Raw genomic sequence first — 22,567 nt, forward strand, 5'->3', positions numbered from 1 at the left:
CACTCGCACTGTAATATCAATTTTATTCCTGATAATATTTTATCTAGTTTTATTGCAAGCTAAAAAAATTATGAAAATTGTAGTTCTTGTCGGATGAATTTTGTACGTAATGGAATTGTAGATGGTTTAATGAAATAATAAAAAATCTTTTATATAAAGTATTATTTATTTCATGATGTAATAGTAGTAATTAAATCTATAATATTTAAATTTAAAACCATTAATATATATATATATATTTTACTTATTTTATAACCTCAATTTAAAAAATATTATTAACTTAACACATTAAACTACTTTTTGTTCAACCTCAATTTTAACCACAGTTTTAACCAAATGTATATAAATATTAAATCAACCTCAACTAAAAGTATTTTTTTTAAAATAATTTTTTTCAAATCACAACCACAAAAGCTACCACAATACCAAACACATGTATCAAGCATGAATGCCACATCATGTACCTCATGTAAGGTTCTCACCAGCAGCATGCTGCTGATTTCCTTTCTTCTTCTTTTTATTATTTTTTTATTTTTGTATTTGAGGGTTTGATTGCAGTAATTTTTTAAAATATTTTTTTACTTGGAAATGCATCAAAAAAATATTTTTTTATTTTAAAAAAATTATTTTTAACATCAGCACATTAAAATAATCTAAAAGCACTAAATAATATTAATTTAAAACAAAGAAAAAAATAAAAAAAATTGAATTTTTTAAAAATAATTTTTAAAACGCAAAAATAAAAAAAATAAAAAAAATATTAAGATTTTTTAAAATATATCAAAAATAATTTTTTAAAAATAAAAAATATTATTTTAATATATTTTTAAATAAAAAAATATTTTAAAACACCACATTTCATGGTATTTCCGTAACAATGCTAAGATAAGTTGATAACTGGGTTTCAATCTATGATGAAGCTACAGATCCCAAGACAAGTGCATCCACAGATCCAGCCAATGGTTCATTCCCAAAATTTCAAATTTCAGCAGCATTTTAATTTATTATATATTGTTACATTAATAAAATATATTTAACCCTGCCATCTTGCTTTACAGGACTTAAAACTGATAATATAATTACCGTTAAAAAAAATGATCTCTTGAATATGAGTTGGATAATATATATATATATATATATATATATATATATAGGACCAATGACCCGATAATAAACCTGATTACCCGGGTCGTCTCCTAGGCCCGGTTCACTCACTCGTCGCGTTGGGGTGCCCATAAATCTTTTATTCACTCCAACACACACTCACACTCACACGCTCACCCTCATTCCATTTTTTTTCCCCACTCTCTCTTTTCCACTCTCTTCTTTCGTTTTAGTGTCTTCATCCTCTTTTCTAGTGGAAGGAAAGGTAAAAACAGTTGGTACACTCTAAAAAAATTCCCTCCTTTCCATTTCTCCACTCAATGCAGCACCACCAGAAGCATCACCGTCACAAGCGCCCCCCACGACAGCCATTGATCGAGCTCCAACCGGGTCAGGTTGCATTCCGAGTAGTCTGCCATGCTTCGAAAATCGGTGCTCTCATTGGCCACTCCGGATCCGTAATATCCCAAATCCGGCTTGAAACCGGTTGCCTTGTTCACTGCGAGGAGGCCGTGAAGGGTTCGGAGCACCGGGCGATCGTGGTGGCGGGGTCCGCATCCCCAGAGAGGAAAATCGCGGTGGGTGAAGATGAGACGGTGGAAGTGTCTGCAGCGCAGGAAGCGGTGGTTAGGGTTTTGGAGAGGATGTGGGAGGTGGATGCGGTGAAAGATGGCGGTGATTGCGAGGGGTATTGTGGACTTTTGGCCAATACGTCGCAGATTGGTGCCGTTGTGGGTAGAGAAGGCAGGAATATCAAGAGAATGAAGAGAGCTAGTGGGGCCCATATCTGGATTCTCCCGGCCCCACTTTGCGCGTTAAAGGAAGATCAATTAATTCAGGTTTTTTTCTTCCTTTTTTTGGCTACATATTTCTCGTATAATAATTCATGATAGATTTTATGTTTTTGTAGGAGAAAGTAATACAAATTTTGATATAGTTAATAATTTCTTAAATCATAGTTTAAGAAAAATAAAATCTTTTATATCATCTGAAATGAAATTTGAAAAAATTGGTGTATGAAAAAAAAAAAAAGATTACAGGGAGTAGCACTGTGGCTGTAAAGAAAGCTGTGATTGCTATAACTAGCTGCCTTCAAGATTGTCCTCCATATGAGAAGGATGAAGTGGATTTAAGCCTTGAAGCTGTTAGGAGAAGAAGAAGTGGTTCCTCTGGTGATCCACATGCGGAATTCTTCCCTCATTTGTGTTCCCTGCTACCCACATATTCTGAAAATATTGCAACTGATAAAGACCATAAGAAACCTAACGAACAATTACAAGTTCAATTTAGGATGATCTGCCCCCATGGTGCAGCTGGGAGCATCATAGGCAAGGGAGGGTCTGTAGTCAGAGCTCTGCAAAATCAAACTGGTGCTTCTATCATCCTTGCTCCTCCTATAACCAACTCCGACGGTCGTCTAGTTACTGTTTCTGCATTGGAGAATCTTGAATCATCCCACTCTCCTGCACAGAATGCACTTCTTCTTGTCTTTGCTAGATCTATTGAGCATGACATTGAAAGAGCTCGTTCCTTGGGCTTGATTGAGGAAATTACCGTGACGGCAACCCTCCTGCTGCCATCAAATAGGGTCTCTTGTTTGATTGAAAGGGGAGGTAGGATAGATTCAGAAATGATAGAAACAACCGGTGCTGATATACAGATATTGCAAGGAGACCAATTCTTCTATTGCGCGTCAAATAATGATGTAGTATTGCAGGTGCAATTCTGATCGTCTTAATTTTTGTTATCTGTTTTCAAGTTATTGTGAAACAAAGAGGATTATAGTAGACAACATAAACTGGGTTGAAATATGTCATTTAGTCTAATATTTGTTGGTTAATGTGATTTTTGGTGCTGCTGTGATTTGTGCTTATAAACAGTTATGTGCTCCTCTCCCTCCAAGAACAATCAACACTTCATCATCACCTGTCGTTGTCATCATCTAGTTTGGTTAGCAAATTTCACCTCTTCTTGTAACATTTTCAAAGCTCTACCAGTTCTCTGCGCATCAGTTGTATTTGTATGTTTTTTTTTTTTTTCATTTATCTTATTATATAAAATTTTGGTGTCTTTGCTGTTTGTTGTGTAGATATGCAATATTTTAAATTTACCAAGAGTTCTGTCACTTATCGGTTGCCCTTTGTTCTTTGATATTGCCTGATGCTTTCAAAGTTAAGGATTTTTCTTGATCATCCAGGATGATAACTGGTATAGAACTATAGATAGATACTGGAATGTTTATACATTGTAATGGAGTGTGATCAGCCAACATGGTGAAGCATTTGGTGCTTCTATAGAAGATTTATGTCTTCTTTTTTTTAATTCCCATTCCTCTACCTACTTGGCAAAAACCTTTGGTGCCATCTGCCTAGCGATTTATTTCCAAACTGTTATATTTTTTGCAGATTACAGGTGAGTCCAAAAATGTACAGAATGCTCTGTTTCAAGTTACCAGTAAACTGAGGGATAATCTTTTGCCTACCGAGATGCTCAATGGATTGAGGACTGGGAGCCCCTATAGAAGAGCGGGGGAGATCTCTAGACTGCATCAATCAGCTGACGAGTCTCTCGATTCCAATCTAGAAACAAGTTTGAAAAATAGTGTGGATCAAGTTCGTGATCCTCCTTCCTCTTCGCTGCAGTCGCCGCAGGTGAAGATTTTCTCTTCCCTTGTTTGCGGTTTTATATTAAGTTCATCCGAAAAGCTTTTTTGTCATGTGGTCACAGAAATTGCATAGAGAGCGGACAACATACAGCACAGACAATGGTAGCAGCTCAACCACCTCTGGCAAGGTTTCAGAACTAGGAAGGGCCCTGCATTTTCTTTTACCGAGGGAGGGAGGTGCTTAATCAGGCAGGAGGGAGTTCTGGTGGGGGAGTTATGGACGGAGACTACTTGCCCCGAATGTCCTGATTATGTTCCAATTTGAAATACCACGCAGTAAGAGTTCTGGTGAGATTGAGAGGGAGTTTGGGGTGTGCTCAAGTGAGAGACAATGAAACCTTTGGCATGTATTGCATGCATAGATTTCCATTACTTCTGTGCTTTTCTGTGGGAAAAAACTAGGCCAAAAGCTAAGACCATGAGCATCCAAGGATTACTCATTATAGAAAGCGAACTTCGATGAACTCCATCAAAATCATTTAGCTAAAAATCAAATGATTGCTTTAATTTCTAATATCAGGGAAAGACATAGTTTAAGGCAGGGAAATTTTGGGAAGTGCCCATGCCTTGACTGGTAAAATTCTTCCTTGTTTCGGGGAGAGATTATTGACATATAAAACCCTTGAATAATTATTTATATAGAAAAACCTCTCAGTGGATTTTCGAGTTCAAAAGGGTGTGAAGGGTCATCCTCGTTTCATTATCCAAAGGTTATAATGCTAGGATAATATTTGTGAGGAAGACTTGTTGGATAATACGCAAATAATTATCAGAAATGAAAAAAGATTATAATTAAAATGTGTTTTGTTTATAGTCGTATTGATTAAAAAAATAATAATCATCACAAACTCCATCATAAAAAATAAAAAATGTAAACCAAAACCATGTTATAGCTGCATATCAATACATGTTAATGATGGAATTTAAGATTTTTATCGTTAAATTTACCAAGTATTTAGCAAAACAAACCCACGATTAATTAGTCATGATCAGCCAGTCCTACCATATAATTTATACCACCAATGCAGAAAAGAAGTAAATATGCCATGAATTTTTTCTTCTAAAGATGGTGATTATATTTATAGGCAATAAATATAAAGCATAGACAAAATTATCTTTTATTTAATAATTAAATAAGTTTTATAAAAAAAAAATTTATTTTAATATATTTCCAATTAAAATATACTCTTTTTTCTTTCAAATTATTAGGCACCCATGAATCTCGTGAAGAGTTAACATTACACAAGAAGGAAAAGGAAACCTAATTTCTAAACACTCACAAAAAATTTCCTCGTACGCATAATTAGACAGAATCAATGAATACTCGATTGAGCAATGACTCACAATTTGGCTGAGTTATTACAAGATGAAACACTTGACAGATTTATCATTAAGCACTTAATTCACCAACGATTGAAGCAAGAATTTGTGGTCTCTGTAATGGAATCTCTTTTTTCCAGGCTCCAGTGATTTTAGCGATTCTCTCTGCGAGGATCCAGCAACCAGAGAGTTGAAGATTCTACTCGATGATTATTGTAATAACTAAGGATTTGAAATGGATTTAGCAACTGATGATTTTAAGGTTAGTGGTGCTCTAAGGACATTGGAATGGAGGAAAAAGACACAGACCATTATTCTCTTCCAGACCAGTCCAGTCCAGTCATGTGTAAACATTAGGCACGCTGATTGTCGGAGATGCTTGGTGGATAGATCTGCTGGGAGATTCATACAACACGTACTTGAAGGAGTCTTTTTTATTGGTGGGTGTCGTGTGGACCTGATATGGAAAATAAGGTGATTCTCTCCTTCGAGGTCTTATGGATATAATTTTTTTTTAATTTCTTACCTTTTACAAATTATTATTATTATTTAGATTTTTCTATTTTCCTTTTTTTATTGTTTATGCTTTGTGGGTTTGTAGGCCTTTTTTTTTTAAATAAAGTTAAATTGTTGTTGTTTTAGGATATTTTTGTTTAAAATAATGATTAAAAAAACATATAAAAACATATAATTATATAAATTATGATGTTTTGAAATCTCTAATGCTTAGGAGTCATGTCCGAGCACTTAGTCGTGTAAGAAACATATGATTCATCATGTGCAAACCGATACATGTATTTTTTTAAAAGTTCTTTTTATAGAAGATGTATCGTTATAACATATGAATTAAATTTTTTTTATTCTTACACCTCTTACATGGACATTCAATATCGCCTCCACCAATATTTCTCGGATTAGATAGTGTATAATTAATAAAACCCTCAATCTCATTACAATAATCCATTATATGCAACCCTTCGAGTGAATCTTGATACATACATGAATAATCATCCATTACTTATATCAAACTTATATAAAATATTGATGACAACATGTATTAATTAATTATATAAACTAAATAAATTAGCTAACATTGGTTTAGCTCAAAATTATTTAATCTATTTTAATAGTATTCTTAAATCATTATCAACTATCTATATAAATTCAAAATCCTATACATTTACCGAAATTTTCAACTCAACAATAAAATTGACAAAATATAAAACGGACTCATTAAATAAGTTATTAGTTATTTCATTACAAAACACCAAAATCATAAAATCAAAATCAATTTCATCAAATTACAAACAAATATAATTTTTCAAAATCTCAAACAAACCCTAATATTTACAAATCATACATTCATACAATAAATTTCCATGACAAAAAGCTATAAAACAAGTAAACACACAAACAAACTACATATATACTGCAAAAATATACAATAAAAATTAACAATTTAAAATTAAGTTCAAACAAAAAATAGGTAGTTTTGCTTACTTGATGTGGAAAATCCTAATAGAAAATTGAATCAGAACATGAATGTTGACAAATTGAGTGTTTGGGTGGCTGAATTTATGGTCGAGAATTGATTTTGTGATAAAATTAATTTGGGGGGGGGGGGGGGGGCCTTGCCAAGCAATAACTTAGATATTATTGATGGATTTACGGATAATTTTTATTCACGAGTTCATTTTATCGGTATTCTTATTTATATAAATGACACAACAAGGAACTAATTTGGCTTCTTCTTTTTTTAACTCCTTCTTTTCTTATTATGATTTTTTCAGTATATACTAAGAGAATATTTTCATCGATGTTTACCAATGGACACAATAAATGACTAATCTGTCAGTAAAGTTTACCGCAATCTATCGACAAAATTTTTTTGTTGGTATTTCTGTTTATATTTGTTAATTTTATAGTAGTGCAAATTTCCATAACAAAAATATTATTGGACAAATCAATGAAGTAACATAATCACCTACTAATTAAGCATGGCTCACTCAGGATAAAGGTTGGGTTAAGAGTTAAACAAGTTAATTCATTTTTAAAAAAATAATTATGAAAACCACATGTTAAAAAAAAGTCAAATTGGTCAATTTAAATTTTTAATTTAGTTATACCAAATCAAATTTCTCTATTTTTTGGTGAACCTAAACCGACCAAGACTTTAGGTTATCCTGGCGAGATGGTCCGAGTTTAATAAAAGTGTACTTAAATCCTTTGTGTGTGGCAGGTGTTAAGAAGCAAGAAGACACCTTAAGAAGCACATAAAATAGCACTACTTAATTAGTAGGGGTACTCGTACCTTAGAGGAATATCACAAGAATACTAGAATTACTCAAGGTAGCAAACTAATTAAGAGGGATAATATTCACAAACATTAATAATCTTGTGGTTGGCCATTGTAGGAGTAGAGACTAAGGTCCAGGGAAGTACGGGAAGAAGTGTCATTGCCATAATCACCATAGCCACAGCCGCTACTGTAATAAAAGTCTGGGTTGATATTGTTGATGTTGAAAGAGCTACTGATGTCCTCACCAAGCATTGGAAATAGAGGAAGAGTCTCAATCTTTGCAGCTGCTTCTTGTTCTTGACCAAATACAGCATAGGATGAACTGTGAGAGTTAATGTCAACCCCTGATCCATAGTTAATATTGCTCATGGATCCACTACCAGCACCATTGCTACCACCAGCTGGTGCTGAACAGTCCTGATGAAGCAAACAAAAGAGTTTTTTTAGACCTTTTCTGCCCCGTATCCTGTTTACAGGAAAGGAAAATGGCAGGCTTAATTCAAAGAAAAAGAAGCTGTTTTGTTCAAATTTATTATTCCAAGGAAACCAGAAAAGTTTATGCCTTAACTATAGATATTGTCAAGAAACTTTTTAAGGCTGTAAATCTCCATTCTACCTCTGCCTTTGTGATGGGAGTATTAAGGCAAGATCTGAGTGGATGTTGGTAAAAAGGTAAATGAAAATTCACACAGCATTAGTATTCCACATGGGTGTAACTTTTATGTTGATTTCTTTCTACTTTAATGCCTAACAGCAAAAGCATATTAGATTACACCAACTTCAGCATCATCAAGAAGATCTTATCAAAGGCATAAGTCACTAACATTTTCTGGGTCATCATTTCTTACCCAAGAATTCTTCTCCTGCATGGTTACCGATCCATATCCATGGCTATCTGTCTGCCCAACAGTAACCACACCGGTATTTGCAGATGAAGAAGCCGAAGAAAACCCTGCAAAATTGTCAACACAAGACACATAAAATAAACAAAAACTCAAGTCTAGCTAGCCATGATAGCACTGGAAAAGAAGGAAGCAAGTTAGAGAGGGAAATAACAACCAGGATTATTATTACTGTTGGAGTACTTGTAAGAGTAATAATCTTCAGGTTTCCAGGCAGTTCTTTGTTGCATGGGGACTTCATTGGTGAGTCTTTTCTTTTGCCTCTCACGAGCTTTATGGTTCTGAAACCAATAAAATACATTCTTGCCTTCAATCTTGCCGTACTTTCTAAGCCTAGCAGAGATCTGCTGAATCTCAGCTCCATTTGGGGACCTAACACCTTTGATGTAGTACAGTTCCTTCAATATTCTTATCTGGTCAGTAGTGGGATTCCACCTTGTACTGGTTTGCCTGCAAAGAAAGTTCCCTTTGGCGCCACCGTTATTATCCTCATTTGGTTGTTGTTGGTGAGGTTCCATGATGGATTGAGAAGCCAGAACAAAACAAAGGGAAGAGAACAAAATATCTTGAAGAGAGGATTAATTAGTTGTGAGAAATGTAAGAGGTGGGGTAGCTAGGTGTATGGGAGAGATCAGGCTTGTGCATGAAATAGCTAGTTAGAGTCTAGGGGTTATATATATGGCCTTATGGTCTATAAAAAAGGACCAGTCTAAGAGAGGTCTATATAAGAGGCACATGAGATGGAAGGGGAGGATATATATCAGAGAAATATCTGATAGAGAAGGACTGAAGTTGACAGTGAAGCTAGTCTTCATAAGAAGAGAAGGGACAAATGAGAGCTTAGAAAGGGAGGGTATCAGTGGAATAACTTGGATCAAAAGGCTATGATATAATTAAAACTAGTCATTCAGTTTCCTTGAGAGAGACTCTAAAATGTAGAAAATTGAGGCACATATGGAGCTAGCTAGTGATATATTGGAAAGAAAGAAATTAGAAAGTAAGGAAGGAGTGAATGATATATATGCTTCTGAATGAATGAATGTCACAAAACGATGTAGTGTGTTCATGTCTAGCTAGTGACACTATCATGGGCAAAACCAATTTAAATCCTCCTGGGGGTAGAAGCAAAGCAAAAGGAAATAAAAAAATGCATGGCCATACACACACACACACACACACACACATGTAAAAGAAGATCAGAGGTAGTGTTCATCATGTCTTGGCCTAGCTACGAGGATCTATCTTTATATATATATGCCACCCATCCTTGCATTAATTAGTGCTTCTACATGTTTTTGCTTTATTACCTATATATTTATATCTTAAGATTACAATATCCTCTGCAAGAATCCCAGGAATTTAAGTAAGCATCTTAACTGGTTAATTTACGCCATGGGGATCGACTAGCAAGGGGACCGCTGTGTTATATACTAATATTGTTCAAGTAAAAGCAAGCTCTGATTTAGCAAAGTACAGCCTGATCATAGTGATAGTGAATGTCTAGACATGCAATTAATAAAGAGAAGCAGCTTGGAAACTGCAAATACTGAACCTGACTTCTTCAATTCACTGTCCTCGATCGGCAAGATGTTCTAATTAAGGCAATAGTTGGAACATAACCATGACCTTTGTTCGTATAATTTCTTTTTTAGTTGGAAACATGAGGAGTACTAGCTAGAATTTATCAAAAATAAATAAATAAATAAATAAAAACCATGTTGCAGATCATATATCCCCGGCCGATCCTTTCATCTCTTGCTCCCTGATCATATTTTCTTCAAACCCGGCCTCTTCCTAAGTATTTTTGTTAAGCATTATACGGAGGAGGATTTATCAAAAATAAATAAATAAAGTTACTTCTTAATGTTACCATTGTTCTTTTTTAGAAAGGAAGAATTTATCAGATTAAAAGTGTTAAATTGTTAAGTAGTCTAATATATAATTGAGAAAGGTTCAATTCTTTAATGCATGTATCAATGGTTTTTTTTTTTTTTTACATACACAAGTAAAAAATATCTAGATTTATACAATATATATATATATAATTAATTTTATTTTCATAAAGTACCAAAATAAAACCTTAGAAATATATATTTTCTTTGCCTCAAATTAATTTATATATATTTTAAATCGTATTGATTCTGGCATAGAACCACGTTACCAATTTGTTTAGTGAAGCAGCTGGTTAATTTGTTCCCATCCCATTAAGAACTAGCAAATTGAGCCACTTTCATTTATAACAGCTAAACAATTTTCTGAATCATTGTCAACGTCTTTACTCTTGCGTGGCCTAGAAATTGAACGTGGACTAGCTAGCTAGGTCAAGCAAAATAACATCAAATTAATATATAGTAACATGAAGAGTTAAGAAGACAAAGGTAATTAAGCAGTAATGTCGGCAATTGGGTTCAAAAACAATCTCACTATATATCACCATATCTTCATTCCTTCACACCACGAATCACCACGCCTCCCAGAAATAAATGTAGCCAGATCATTAATGCTTTGGTTTCTGCATGTCTCAGGGGTGTTTTTAAGTTAAGGATTGTTTTTTTTTTTTACTTGTAAATATATTAAAATAATATTTGCATGGAAAAAGGATCATCATCAAGATCTAGCTATATCATTCTTTCTTGTGTTTCCTTTTCCAAAAATAACTGAAACCCAGCATCGATATTCATAGTGCATGAGGCAGTGTGTGTCGACATCTCTTTTACTCCTGTGAGAAAGAGGCACATTTTCACCAGGGAAATTATGTTCCAGCCCACGCATACATTACGAAAGGGCGTATTGAAATGATTATTATTCTGCCCGCAGCAAGTACCAAGCAGTCCTGTCGCCTGAGCACATATGTTTGTTTTTACTTCCCAATATCAGATTCATACTGGATCCTCCTTGGGAAAAAGAAAATCACTGCTCATGTTAGTTTTGCATATGCAAGTTCTTTGTGCCCATGGATCGACTTAGAGGCATGGACTCCTTCTGTCTTCAGTGCATGATTTACTACCAGGTTATCAGAACTATCGAGAAATATATGTGCTACAAGAGATTCTAAATCTAACTTCTTCTTTTTTTCTTCCTACCCTTTACCTTTCTCTGAAATCCTCATTGTCTCATATGATACAATCCTGAAAAAGGCATGAGAAGCAGTAAAAGGAAATTAGTGGAAAACTATCGTTTCTTGTTCCTGCCCAGAATTCCGAAATTTGGATAAAGTCTCATCATTACACAGCACATCAAGAACTATTTCAATCACTTCTCCTGTATCTTTAAGTTTTTAGGTATAATTAATATTGTGCAGTAGTATTTAATCTCTTTAAATCATGTTAAATTATAATTATTAAACCCATTCAACTTAATGTAAAACCTGGGTTAAGGGTTGAGCATGGGTTAATAAAAGAAATTAAAAGGATAAAATATGTCATTTAAGAAAAAAATTGAGTTAATACATGTATTTTACCATGTTACAAGTTTACTCGTAAAATTTGCATGTCAACTTTAAATTTTGTTTTTCTTTCCAAACTTGATTAATTGTTTTTTAAATTATTTTTTAATTTATTTAGAAATATATTAAATTAAACATTTTTGCACAGTAAAAACAAGCAAAAACAAAGGTGTCTTATACTCATCGGACATGGAGGTGGATCGTCCAGCTGTGTCATCTGGGTTTAATAATAAAGCCTTGAATTTGTTTGAGTTTGACACTTCATCATAAGATGAAACTATTTGTTTGATTTTGACACTTCATCATGAGATTTTGCTCTCCTTATCATGCATTTATTTTGGATTCTGCAATCTCTGAAATGGGATGTGGGCATTGGTGTTTGTTTCTTGGAGCCAAATAATAGCCAGTGTCGTTCTCTCTTCTTGATGATCAACTTTTTTAGGCTTTGATTTGGCAGGGAAGGCTAAAAAACATCTCTCTCTCTCTCTCTCTCTCTCGTCTAACATCCTGAACTGCTGATGAACTGCTGACCTCATAAGGAATGCATTAGTGATATTGCCCAGCCGCAGGGGTACCCTTCCTTTTCTTCGGGGTAATCATCTCTTTGGCTCTTATTTTCTCCTCCCATATCTCTAAAAGATAACATCACAATATCAGTTCATATCTCTTAACCTCTCTTTCTAGCTGCTAGCAGTCTCTCGCTTCTCTTTCTTTTGCTTTCTGTCTTGTTAATTTCTAAGAAAGGGATTGGCTACCTGCACATATATAGAACAAACCCTAGCCACAACTTTTATTAATTCTTTCACGTTTTTTAAGTTGTATATATTCATTAATTAAAAGATAAATGCTAAGAACAAAAGCAAAAGCATTTCACATTCAAACAAAAACCTTGGATGCGAAAACTTCAGTGAATAATATTGTTTATGCTTGCGCTGTGTAGTTTTGCAGCATCGTAGGATGGTTTATAAACATATAAGTGGACAGCATTAGGAAGTTTTCATGGTTCCAAAGAGATTGGATCTTTTGTAGGACCACAAAGTACTGGTCTTGTTGTTAGGAGCTTGAAGCAGGGCCGGATATTTGAATATATTATTTTGGAACCACTTTCAAGTTTTTGGCCAACTAGCTAGTTTTAACCATGTTATAATTAAACCTGCTTGACTTTACATGCTAATTCTGGTGGGGTGGGTTAACTCCTAATCCTATCATCTTGATTAAAACTCTATTAATAACTCGAATTAACCCGATTAATTACTCAACTCATGACTTGTGTCTAGAATTAGACTAGGTCTAATAACTTTAGTTTCAATGACCGGATGGATTTCACACTTATGAGCCACAAATAATGAAGTGCTCATTTGACAAAGAACATTAAATTTATTATTTTTAGATATTTTAATAGTTTTGATAAATTAATATAAAAAATTTAAAAAAAATCATAAAACAATATTATTTTAATATATTTTTAATTAAAACAAGACTTTAAAAAAATATTTTACATCACAATATCAAACACATACAAATTCAAGAAGTTCCATTGTGATAATCTTGGAATTAATGAAAAAAAAATACAGTTCAATTTGACACTCATAGTTTGAGCTATCTCCCACTTTAACCTAATTTTTTCAAATTTTCCAAAATGGTCACCCCGTTAACTTTGTTTTTATAAGTTGTCTATATATATATCATAGCAACTGCTTTAATACATCCTTTAATTAACATCATCTATTTGGTGTTGAAAAACATCCTTTATTATTGTGAATTATAATAACAAATTAATGTTTTTTCCTTTTTATTGAAAAAACCAATGAACTGGTCTTGAAAAGTAATTAAAGAATCTTTTTCACAATATTCATTTGTCATTTTAGAATTATTTAAGGTAGCTCAATCTTTTTTGTAATTTCTTACAAAGTTAAATTACTTGGAATAATCATGTAGTCTACGAGCGATTCAGTAATTTAATTAAAAAAAATTATTAACGAGTTTATACAAGTGAGTCACCCCATCATTTTTGGAAAGCATATATAATTGCTCACGAAGACTAAAAAATAAGCTTTCTTGGTGTTTTCTAGTTTATCACGGTAGTTATTACATTTATGGATAACACCGGTTCCTAGATTACTTCTGGTTTGGGGTAGTTGCCTTCTCTCTCTCTCTTCGTTTTCATGCTTACCTTATAACATTTCACATTAACCTTTCGGTTTGTTTATCTTTAGGATTTGGTGTCTGTTATTTTAATTGATTTGGTTTTTATTCTTTTTATTTTTAATTATTTTATTGAAGATAGATTTTAAAATTGATTTTTTTACAGTTCCATACTCCTTTATTATATTTACATATCAGATTTTATCCTCATTCTTTTTATTGTTATTTTTTTGCGTTGACAAGTTTTTTAAATTAATATTTTTTTTTATTTCATCATTTAATATTAAATTGAGCTTCTTAATTGACCTCGAGACTGGATTCAAGAGATTGTGAATTTAAGAGCTTAACCTATGTTTAAGAGACACCCAAGTTTTTTTTTTATTTATTTATAACTCATGTTTTTCAGTTTCAACTTTTAGCATTTAATTTGATTGGATATTGAGATCCGTAATTTATTTATTTATTTTTCCTTGGATAGAATTTTTCACTTATTTTAATAATCACCTAGGTTATCGTGGTTTTTTATATTTGTTGTTCTTTGTTAGATTTATCTTCCTTTTAAATAATGTTTTCTAATTAAACTAAATTAATTGCTTAATATTTGTTTGAAAAAATATTGTCTAGTATGTCACCATCTCCATTTTTTTAAAAATTGTTTTTAAAGGTTAGATAAAAAAAATTAGCCCACGACATAGCGTGAAACAAAAATCCATTTGTTTTATCTCTTTTTTTTCTTAAACTCATGTTTTTTTCAACTTCATTATTCAACATTTAATTTATTTAGAGATTGAGCTCTGTAATTTTTTTGGTTTTCTATAGGATTTTTTAGCTAATTTAAAAAATAACATGAGTTATCTCAGGCCTTTTTATTTTTTGTTCTTTTCTAATTTCTTTAATCATATTATTAAATTAACCTGACTTAATGAATTTAGTCAAGTCAATGACTCGAGTCTCATATTTTTTCTTTTTTCTTTAAAAACATTGTCATCACCTGAGCTTCTTTTTTTTTGCGTTAAAACCAATTTGGTTCGGGACGCAGCATAGCACAGGCTGTCAATCTAGGTTTGCTCAAGTCATTTTTGGGTCCTTTTCTTTTTAGTTATTTTTTTTCATTTTAATCCTTCAATATTTGATTAATTAAAATCGAGTTTTTTAATTTATTTTGATTTGAATTCAATGAAATTATCATGAGCTCATGTCTCGGATCACAGATTAAACATGCATGGTTGGCCTGATTAATTTATTTTGTTTTGTCGTCGTCTCACTGCTTTAAAAATAAATTTGTCGTTTAGTTTGTCACCACCTCTATATGTTAAAAGTGTTTTGTACATTATACATCAAATTCTTGACTTCCTAACATCACGGGTAAAACACTAGTTTGGAGCTGGTTTTTGTAGGTTTTCATGGATATTGTAACATATCTGTGGGGGCTGTGGGAGCAGGAAAGTGAAAGAAAAGGATGGAGGATAATAATGGCATTTAATAAGATTTCATTATCAATACAATTAACATTAGGAGTTATAACGTCATAATAATTTCTTGGACGCTCCAAGGTTGAGATTAAGACAGTTGAAATAGAATGAGAAAATAATATAACTAGTCTTCGGCAATTATTATTAAATCCGGTCCAGTCCAACACGGCAGGTTAACCAACCTAGCATGTAACCGGACCAGGTATAAAAAACATTCAACTCAGAATTCACCAAAGCTAATATTAATAAACTCGCAAATCAATAATTTGTTGACAGCAATCAGGTCAAGGAAAAACAATTATAATACAATTCTCAAGACTTCCAGTGTAGAATATGAAAACAATATAATGCCATCTCGCGCTATGATGTGGTGGAGTACTTCTGTCACCAATCAGCTTAACGGCACCTCAACAAAGCAGCAATCCGTCACAATTCACAAACAAGCAGCATCAAGCTAGTTGATCCAATTAATCAAATACCGGGCCATGCTTCGAGATACGGATAATCCGATCAGGGATTTAACCAAAACCAGATCTTCAAAGGATTCCAGCTACACAGTTGCTATAGTAATGTCTAAAACCTTTGGATTCACTAATAGACAACAGACTCAATATTGCTCTCTATTCCACACACCCATGTAAATATTTGCTTTGATCAGAATCAAATGAAGAATGCATTAGGTATTGCTACGTATACATTAATATATTCAGCAGAACTCTCTGACACTGAAATAAACCTCAACCTCCATATCCGCTTTCCACAGAATACTCAAACATGCCAGCAATTAAATCTCGGATGTCCAAATCTGAAAGGTACAATTCAGGCAACAGAAGGGTTGGACCTCATCCATCAGCTCTACCTATATTTTCCTTGATCCTCCGCTGATATGCAGCCGGTCGTCGACTCTGACTTGTGTAATCAGGTTCTGATTGGGAACCATTCTCTGCAAATCTCCTTCCTTCCATCTTACCCTCTTTATCAAATGGCCGCCTTTTCATGTAAGGCTCGGATTTAGGAGAATTTAACCTCCTTGTTTTATCCAGTTCGTGTGGCAACGGCTGAATTCCCTGCAAACCAGGATCTGGAATAAAACCTATAGGTCGTTTTGCTTCATCCATTTTTCTAAATGTGATTGATATCCTATAACAAATACAAGGTGGGAAAGGAGTCAAATTAAATAAACACCATACAATAAGAACAGCTCAAGAAGATTCAAAAAGATTCAATCACTACCTCCTTTTATGAACTGAAGGCACACAATGCTTAGCAACGTCTGCTGCATTTCCATTTAAGACAAGAGCAGATCTGAAAACAAAAATGACTAAGATTTTGGTTCCATGACAACAAAGGTGGAGTATAAACAAATATCAGGACAATAATTACAAGATCATGCACAATATATTAGACGGGAAAAGAAGAAAGAAAAAAAATGATATAAAAGCAAGGAATTGATGTCAAGGATTGCTCGTTAGACATACCCCACAGGAAGAGGGATTGCGATTGGACCATCAAAGTCACCCACACCCACAATCTTTAAGTGTGATCCAAATAGCATATTGCACTCGCTAAGAAAAGAGACAGTACAGAAAGGTCGAACAAAATCATGGTTATCAATGTGAGGAGGTATACAGTCCCCTTCTTCATAAATGTTAACAATACAACTGTCCGGCACACAAGTCGGCGGGATAACATGCCATCTGACCAGCCTTCTGATTATCACTTTAAAAAGGACAGGTATAGGATCTACCATTTCATCCTGGACAATGCCTGGCGGATTTCCATTTTTATCCTGCCACCATAGTGTTAATATTTCAAGTTTTAACGTTTGTGCAGTTTTGAAATTCAAATTTTTGAACTGCCATAATTCAGAACGTTGATGATATGTAGCAAAGGGATCAGAACTTACTGTTACGTGATTGTAACAACAACCAAACTGGAGAGTCACACGCCCTTTGCCCCTCATCCACTTTTGTGGAGCTGAATACGTTTGTTCTGCAAGAAAATTTCAGAAATTCCCTCCCAATTATGAACAATGATATATCAAATAATTGAACATTTTCCAGGAAATGTTTTACCCAGTTCAACTCACAAATGATGCAAAGAGAAAATCTTGGACATAAATCCATACCTCTACTGATGAAAGCACATCTGACAGATCAATATACTGCATGTGAAAAACAGCTAAGGCACTATTCAAAGCTAATGAGTCTACTATGGATGTGCTCAGATCCATAGAATTAGAAGAGGAATATAAAATTCCAAAAAATTACCAATCAACACTCAAGGTGAGTTTTGACATCAGTCTGCAAATCACCATGAGTACTGAGTTGAAAGTGCAAAACCATGTCAACAACAATGTTCGACCAATTTATATCATGCACGGGAAGATAATATAGAATGGTCAAATAGATAATACCGAATAAGTTGACATCTACTTTCATAACTTCAATGTTTTATTCTTCAAGGAACAGGACAGTCAATTGTTATAGGGACCAACAAGTGTCAAATAAATGACGAAAGCTTAGATTTATTGGCATATGAAGCTACGAAGCACAAAAAGAAGATGCTTTAAACAGTCAAAATCTCTCAGTCAATTGTCACCATGGAAAATGTAGGATTTAATGATTGGTGCTAGTGTGCTATATAGTGTTCTTTGACAGTGATGAAAAACATGAACACCAATAGTTTCAACTGTGCTTTTACTAACACAAATTGACATGCATGGAATAAATATGAGTGTGCATACATCCTAGGAACCGCAGCTATTTAGGAACATAAAACCAGTGGCCAGAGCAATTAAGCAAAAAATGTAACATAGCACATAGAAAAGAATTTCCGATTGGCTTAAGTGGAAAACTTATCAACAGATCAAATAGAATAGCCTGGGAAAGATAAAAGCTTTATGAAACCAACCTTTCAATTCTCCCTTTTTCCCTTTCTCTTTAAGAGCATACACATGATCAACAATCCTCTTCTGCTCCGCGGTACTGAAAATGTCCATGTGAAGTTCGAGACCCTGGAGAATATTAGTAAGCTTCCCATTAACCTTCTCATAACACATAAACTCCTTCTTCCTCTTCACATTCATAAACCGATTGTATTCGCTTTGCTCATACGCTAACGTAGTAGGCTTCCCAACAACCTTTGTTATCCTCAAATCACCCGCTGAATCATTCACATTAACTTCCCGTTTATTCAACTCCTGCTGTTCTAGTTCCTTCTCTTCTTTTGCAAGTTCATCATCCTGTGCCATATCCGCCCAAGACATCCCCAAGTGCCTCTCACTATGAAATCCACTAGTGGAAGCCTCCGACATGGGTGGTGTTTCAGACCACCCAGGTGTTCCATCTTTCCAACTAACTATCGAATTCGTGTCATCTTCCTCTTTCAAACTTCCCACGGAATTATTTTCACAATTACCATCAGAACAACAATTCCCGTTGGACAATTCCACTTTATCATTCAATTTCGGAGAATCCCCACTCTTATCTTCGCCTTTGAGCTCTACAATAACTACCAAACATTCCACAACCAAAGACTCCAAATCAGTTAAAAATTCAAACAACAACAAACCTTAACTTGAACAAAAAAAAAATTAATAGCAATACTTACAGTTAACAGTAAACAAAAGAAACCCCTAGTTTTCAAAATATCAACACTGTAAATTAAAAAAAAAAAATTTCTATAATTCAACTAATCAGTTAACAGTATATTTATTATTTTAAAAAAACTGGTGTTAAGATAATAAACAAAAACAAAAAGGTTAATTCGGGAAGAAAAAGTTGTTATAACCTGATAGAGAGCGAATGCGATCGGAGAGAGTTTTGGTGCAGTCACGGCAGAGATCCCGAGAGAGGAAAGGGAGCCAGGTGGAAAGAAATTCCGAAGCGATTTTAAGTTCAGACGGTTGATATTGAACAAGGAAGGGGTCATCGTTATCGGGATTATTGAGTTCGGTCATGCCTGACTGAGTTGATGACTCGGAGAGTAAAAAATATGGAGAGGGAGAGAGGCAGACAGAGAGAGAGAGAGAGAGAGAGAGAGAGAGAGATGACTTGAAACACAAGGATTGTGGGGGAGGTGGTAGTAAAAGGTTGGTCGGTCGGGTGAGTGCTGGGTAGGAATGTTAAATTGGGAGTTTATAAGGGGTAGTTTTGGGATGAGATATATAGTTTCGATTCGTTTCTCCTTTTAATTTAAGAATATCCATATGCTCATATATCCAAAAAAAAAAAAATTATATAAAACCTTCAACGAGGTAGCTTAATGATAAAAATTTGAAATTAAATTGTTTATTCTTCTTGTAATCTCATGTTAAATAGAAACTTATCTGATTATTAATTTTAAAATTTAATGTTGTTAAATATTGATAATTACTAGAAACTTATCTGATTATTAATTTTAGAATTTATGAGAATTAGTCGAGGTGTGCGTAAATTAAATTGAACATTCTACATTTAAGAAAAAAAAAAAGTAAAAAGTACAGTAACACATTATGAAGCAGCCATTGGATGGATGCTCTTTACGTAGATCGGATGGATTATATTTGTCACTTTTTTTTTCTTAGTTCCATTAAGCTTGTTTTTAGTTTTATCCGATCAGAAAACTGGGTTTTAAATATTTTTTAAAAAAAGTTCTCGAATCACTGTATTTTCATTAAAAAAAAAAACCCGGGTTTTTCCACTATCTCTACATTAATTTGTCTGCTTGCAAACACAGATAGGATCAATGGTTTCCCCCATCTAATCTGCCTGTTTTAAAAGGATAATATGTGGTCACTATTTTTTTGACTATGCTTTTCCACTAGTATTTTTAATTGACTGAGATAATTAAAAAAAAAATCAATCTTACTTTTAATTTTTTATCTTAACTAGTCAAAAGGGCCATTTCGGGCGTCAGGGTACTTTCATGAAATGGCATCAAATGATAGGGTCTTCCCACAAAAAGAGACTCGGATGCCTTGCACCAAGCACGCACCAACAGTAGATAAAAGGGATAAACTTTGAAGAACTTTACTAGCTAGCTGTAAAGGCACAAGCATCTGCTCGAAAGAAGTGGGAAGATAAGAGCCTTTCAGAAAAGATTACTGAACTTTACTTTGGAGAGAAGGTTATGCTGCTTTGGCTCAACAAGTTTGCTTATGCTTCCATTTTCATTATGATTGGAGGTTGGATACTTTTCCGGTTTGTAGGGCCTTCTCCTAATCTTTACCTGTAGGAAACCACTCCTCTGTTCCTTCATGTCAAAGGGTTCATAGCCAAGATAGCATTTCATGAATGAAAAGAGACTGCTTTTTTTGCTCGGGTTTATAGAGAATTTGCTGCTATGAATCGAATATGCAATCAGTTATCACATTATCAAAGCATAAATCTACCACGTCCAGTTTCAACGAGGTTGCTTATGCTTCGTCTCGAAGCTTTAAGCAATGTCTCCGTCATCTTGAATGCGTCAAGGTGACACTCTGTTGCTGAGTTATATCCCTTCCCTCGATGAATCCCAAATGAGCAAGCAGAAGGCAGGAGCAATCGCTAACAAGTTACTTCAAAATAATTGCAGTGGACAAGGAAAGAATCCATAAGAACCAATGCTCAAACCAACAAATGAAACTTTATTACTCCAGTTGAGAAAAGAAAACAAGCTTTGAATATGGAATGGAACTCTCTCTCTCCCTCTCTCTCTCTCTCAACACGCACGCATGTACTCACTGCTATCACATATGAAAACAAGCAAGCTTTGAATATATTCTTTGTCCTTCAAATATCACCACCGCTAATTTCTAGTGCCTAATGTACGCCTATACGACTTGCATTTTTCTATAACCAGATGTTGCACAAAACTGAAACAGAACCTCAAACGAAGGGCATTGCAAGCTACAAAACTCTAGATCCTCTAGAAATTCACAGCTATAAGACATTGAATGGCTGAGGAACCATGCCTCTTGGCGTCTTACACCTGCAAAAAGCTTTCCGTATTCAGCCAAACATAACGATAGAGATATTAGGAATGATAAATTAAAACCAAAGTTTTAAGGTTTTGTTCAGAAACAGGATTGTTTCATGAAACTATGAAAGAAAACCCTTCACAACTGCTCTTTGTTATTGCAAAGAAGAGTCTGCTTAGAATTGCAAACAGTGACGAAACCAGAAAAAAGAAAGAGGACAACAAACATGCATTACACACAGAACTATGAATTCAGCAAGTTCTGCCCAAAAGACTAACACTGTAGAGCTGAGAAAATACTTTAGTTGCTCACCTGTTGCACCATGCTCGAGATGCGTAGTTATGATTGTTGCAATTTGTGCACATCCAATCTCCATTTCGCCATGGCTTGGCTCTGCTATGCAAAGCAGAAAGTATTACAATGTAATTGAGAAATTCGTTGATCAATCTCATGGTACAATATGGTGTATGCTATATGTGCATGTACAGATACTTGGAGTTATTATATTTATCCACACTCTGTTAGGTTAGAGAGAGCACTAGATTTAGTCTTCATGCTCAACTTCCAATATTCCAAGTGATTCATCATTTTGCAGCACATTTCCTTCAAGCTCTTACTCAACAGAGTAATTTATTAGTTTTCTATTTAATTTCATTTATACAGATCCAGGGTGCATCTTACAGAATCAAGACCGTGAAGGTGATATATAGATCGGTTCTAGATTCAGTATTTCATGTAAGGTGTGGTCACACACTCAGGAATAAACTTACACTTCAGCGCTTAGAATCAAAAGAGTTCTATCATTGCGCCAAAGGATGGCCCTTTCCCAGTTTATATATTTTCTCATTATTCTGTGTAGTCAGCTAACTGGGTATGTGTAGAAGGATCAGCCCGATCAACATTTACCCTTTTCCGAGGAGTGCAGGCATTGTTAATTGATGTGGAATTTGCACTGGTGCTTGCCAATTTGGAGCTAATTCTGTACTAAAACTGGGATAGGGAGCATAAACTCCCAAACATGTCTGCTTTACTTCCAATCATAATAGACAAACAACAAGCAGCACAGAGTTTCCTGTTGCTATTTGCTACAAAATAATAATAATAATAATAATAATAATTGAAGCTCTGCGGGAAGAGTAATTATGGAAGCCACGATTGCATAGCCAGTCACCATTCTGCCATCCTTTTGGAATTGAAGCAAGAGGAGGTTGATTTGGAGGATTTGCATATGAAAGTCCAGAAATCTGGTTTCCACGTAAAGGCCAAGTAGAATT

The 22,567-nt window shown here is 34.3% G+C and overlaps 3 protein-coding genes across 3 annotated transcripts; 1 reads left to right on the plus strand and 2 right to left on the minus strand.

Moving 5' to 3' along the window:
* Positions 1 to 1,253: 1,253 nt before the first annotated feature.
* LOC7495543 (KH domain-containing protein HEN4) lies at positions 1,254 to 4,276 on the plus strand. The gene is made up of 4 exons (XM_002310825.4): positions 1,254 to 1,943; positions 2,138 to 2,821; positions 3,510 to 3,755; positions 3,832 to 4,276. Exons 1-4 carry the CDS (start codon positions 1,425 to 1,427, stop codon positions 3,952 to 3,954), a joined length of 1,572 nt encoding a protein of 523 aa, XP_002310861.2. The 5' UTR covers positions 1,254 to 1,424; the 3' UTR covers positions 3,955 to 4,276.
* Positions 4,277 to 7,475: 3,199 nt separating this feature from the next.
* Positions 7,476 to 8,808, minus strand: LOC7495542 (protein WUSCHEL). Its single transcript, XM_006380740.3, has 3 exons — positions 8,463 to 8,808; positions 8,237 to 8,340; positions 7,476 to 7,805 (listed from the first exon to the last, which is right to left on the minus strand). The coding sequence occupies exons 1-3, from the start codon at positions 8,806 to 8,808 to the stop codon at positions 7,476 to 7,478; spliced, it is 780 nt and encodes a 259-aa protein (XP_006380802.1).
* Positions 8,809 to 15,578: 6,770 nt separating this feature from the next.
* On the minus strand, positions 15,579 to 19,408 carry LOC7480182 (RNA demethylase ALKBH9B). Its single transcript, XM_002310269.4, has 6 exons — positions 19,145 to 19,408; positions 18,266 to 18,865; positions 17,259 to 17,344; positions 16,831 to 17,141; positions 16,586 to 16,657; positions 15,579 to 16,492 (listed from the first exon to the last, which is right to left on the minus strand). Exons 1-6 carry the CDS (start codon positions 19,311 to 19,313, stop codon positions 16,195 to 16,197), a joined length of 1,536 nt encoding a protein of 511 aa, XP_002310305.3. The 5' UTR covers positions 19,314 to 19,408; the 3' UTR covers positions 15,579 to 16,194.
* Between the last annotated feature and the right edge of the window lie 3,159 nt (positions 19,409 to 22,567).

The sequence above is a fragment of the Populus trichocarpa genome, chromosome 7 (genome assembly GCF_000002775.5).
Source record: "Populus trichocarpa isolate Nisqually-1 chromosome 7, P.trichocarpa_v4.1, whole genome shotgun sequence".
Classification (NCBI taxonomy): Eukaryota; Viridiplantae; Streptophyta; class Magnoliopsida; order Malpighiales; family Salicaceae; genus Populus; species Populus trichocarpa.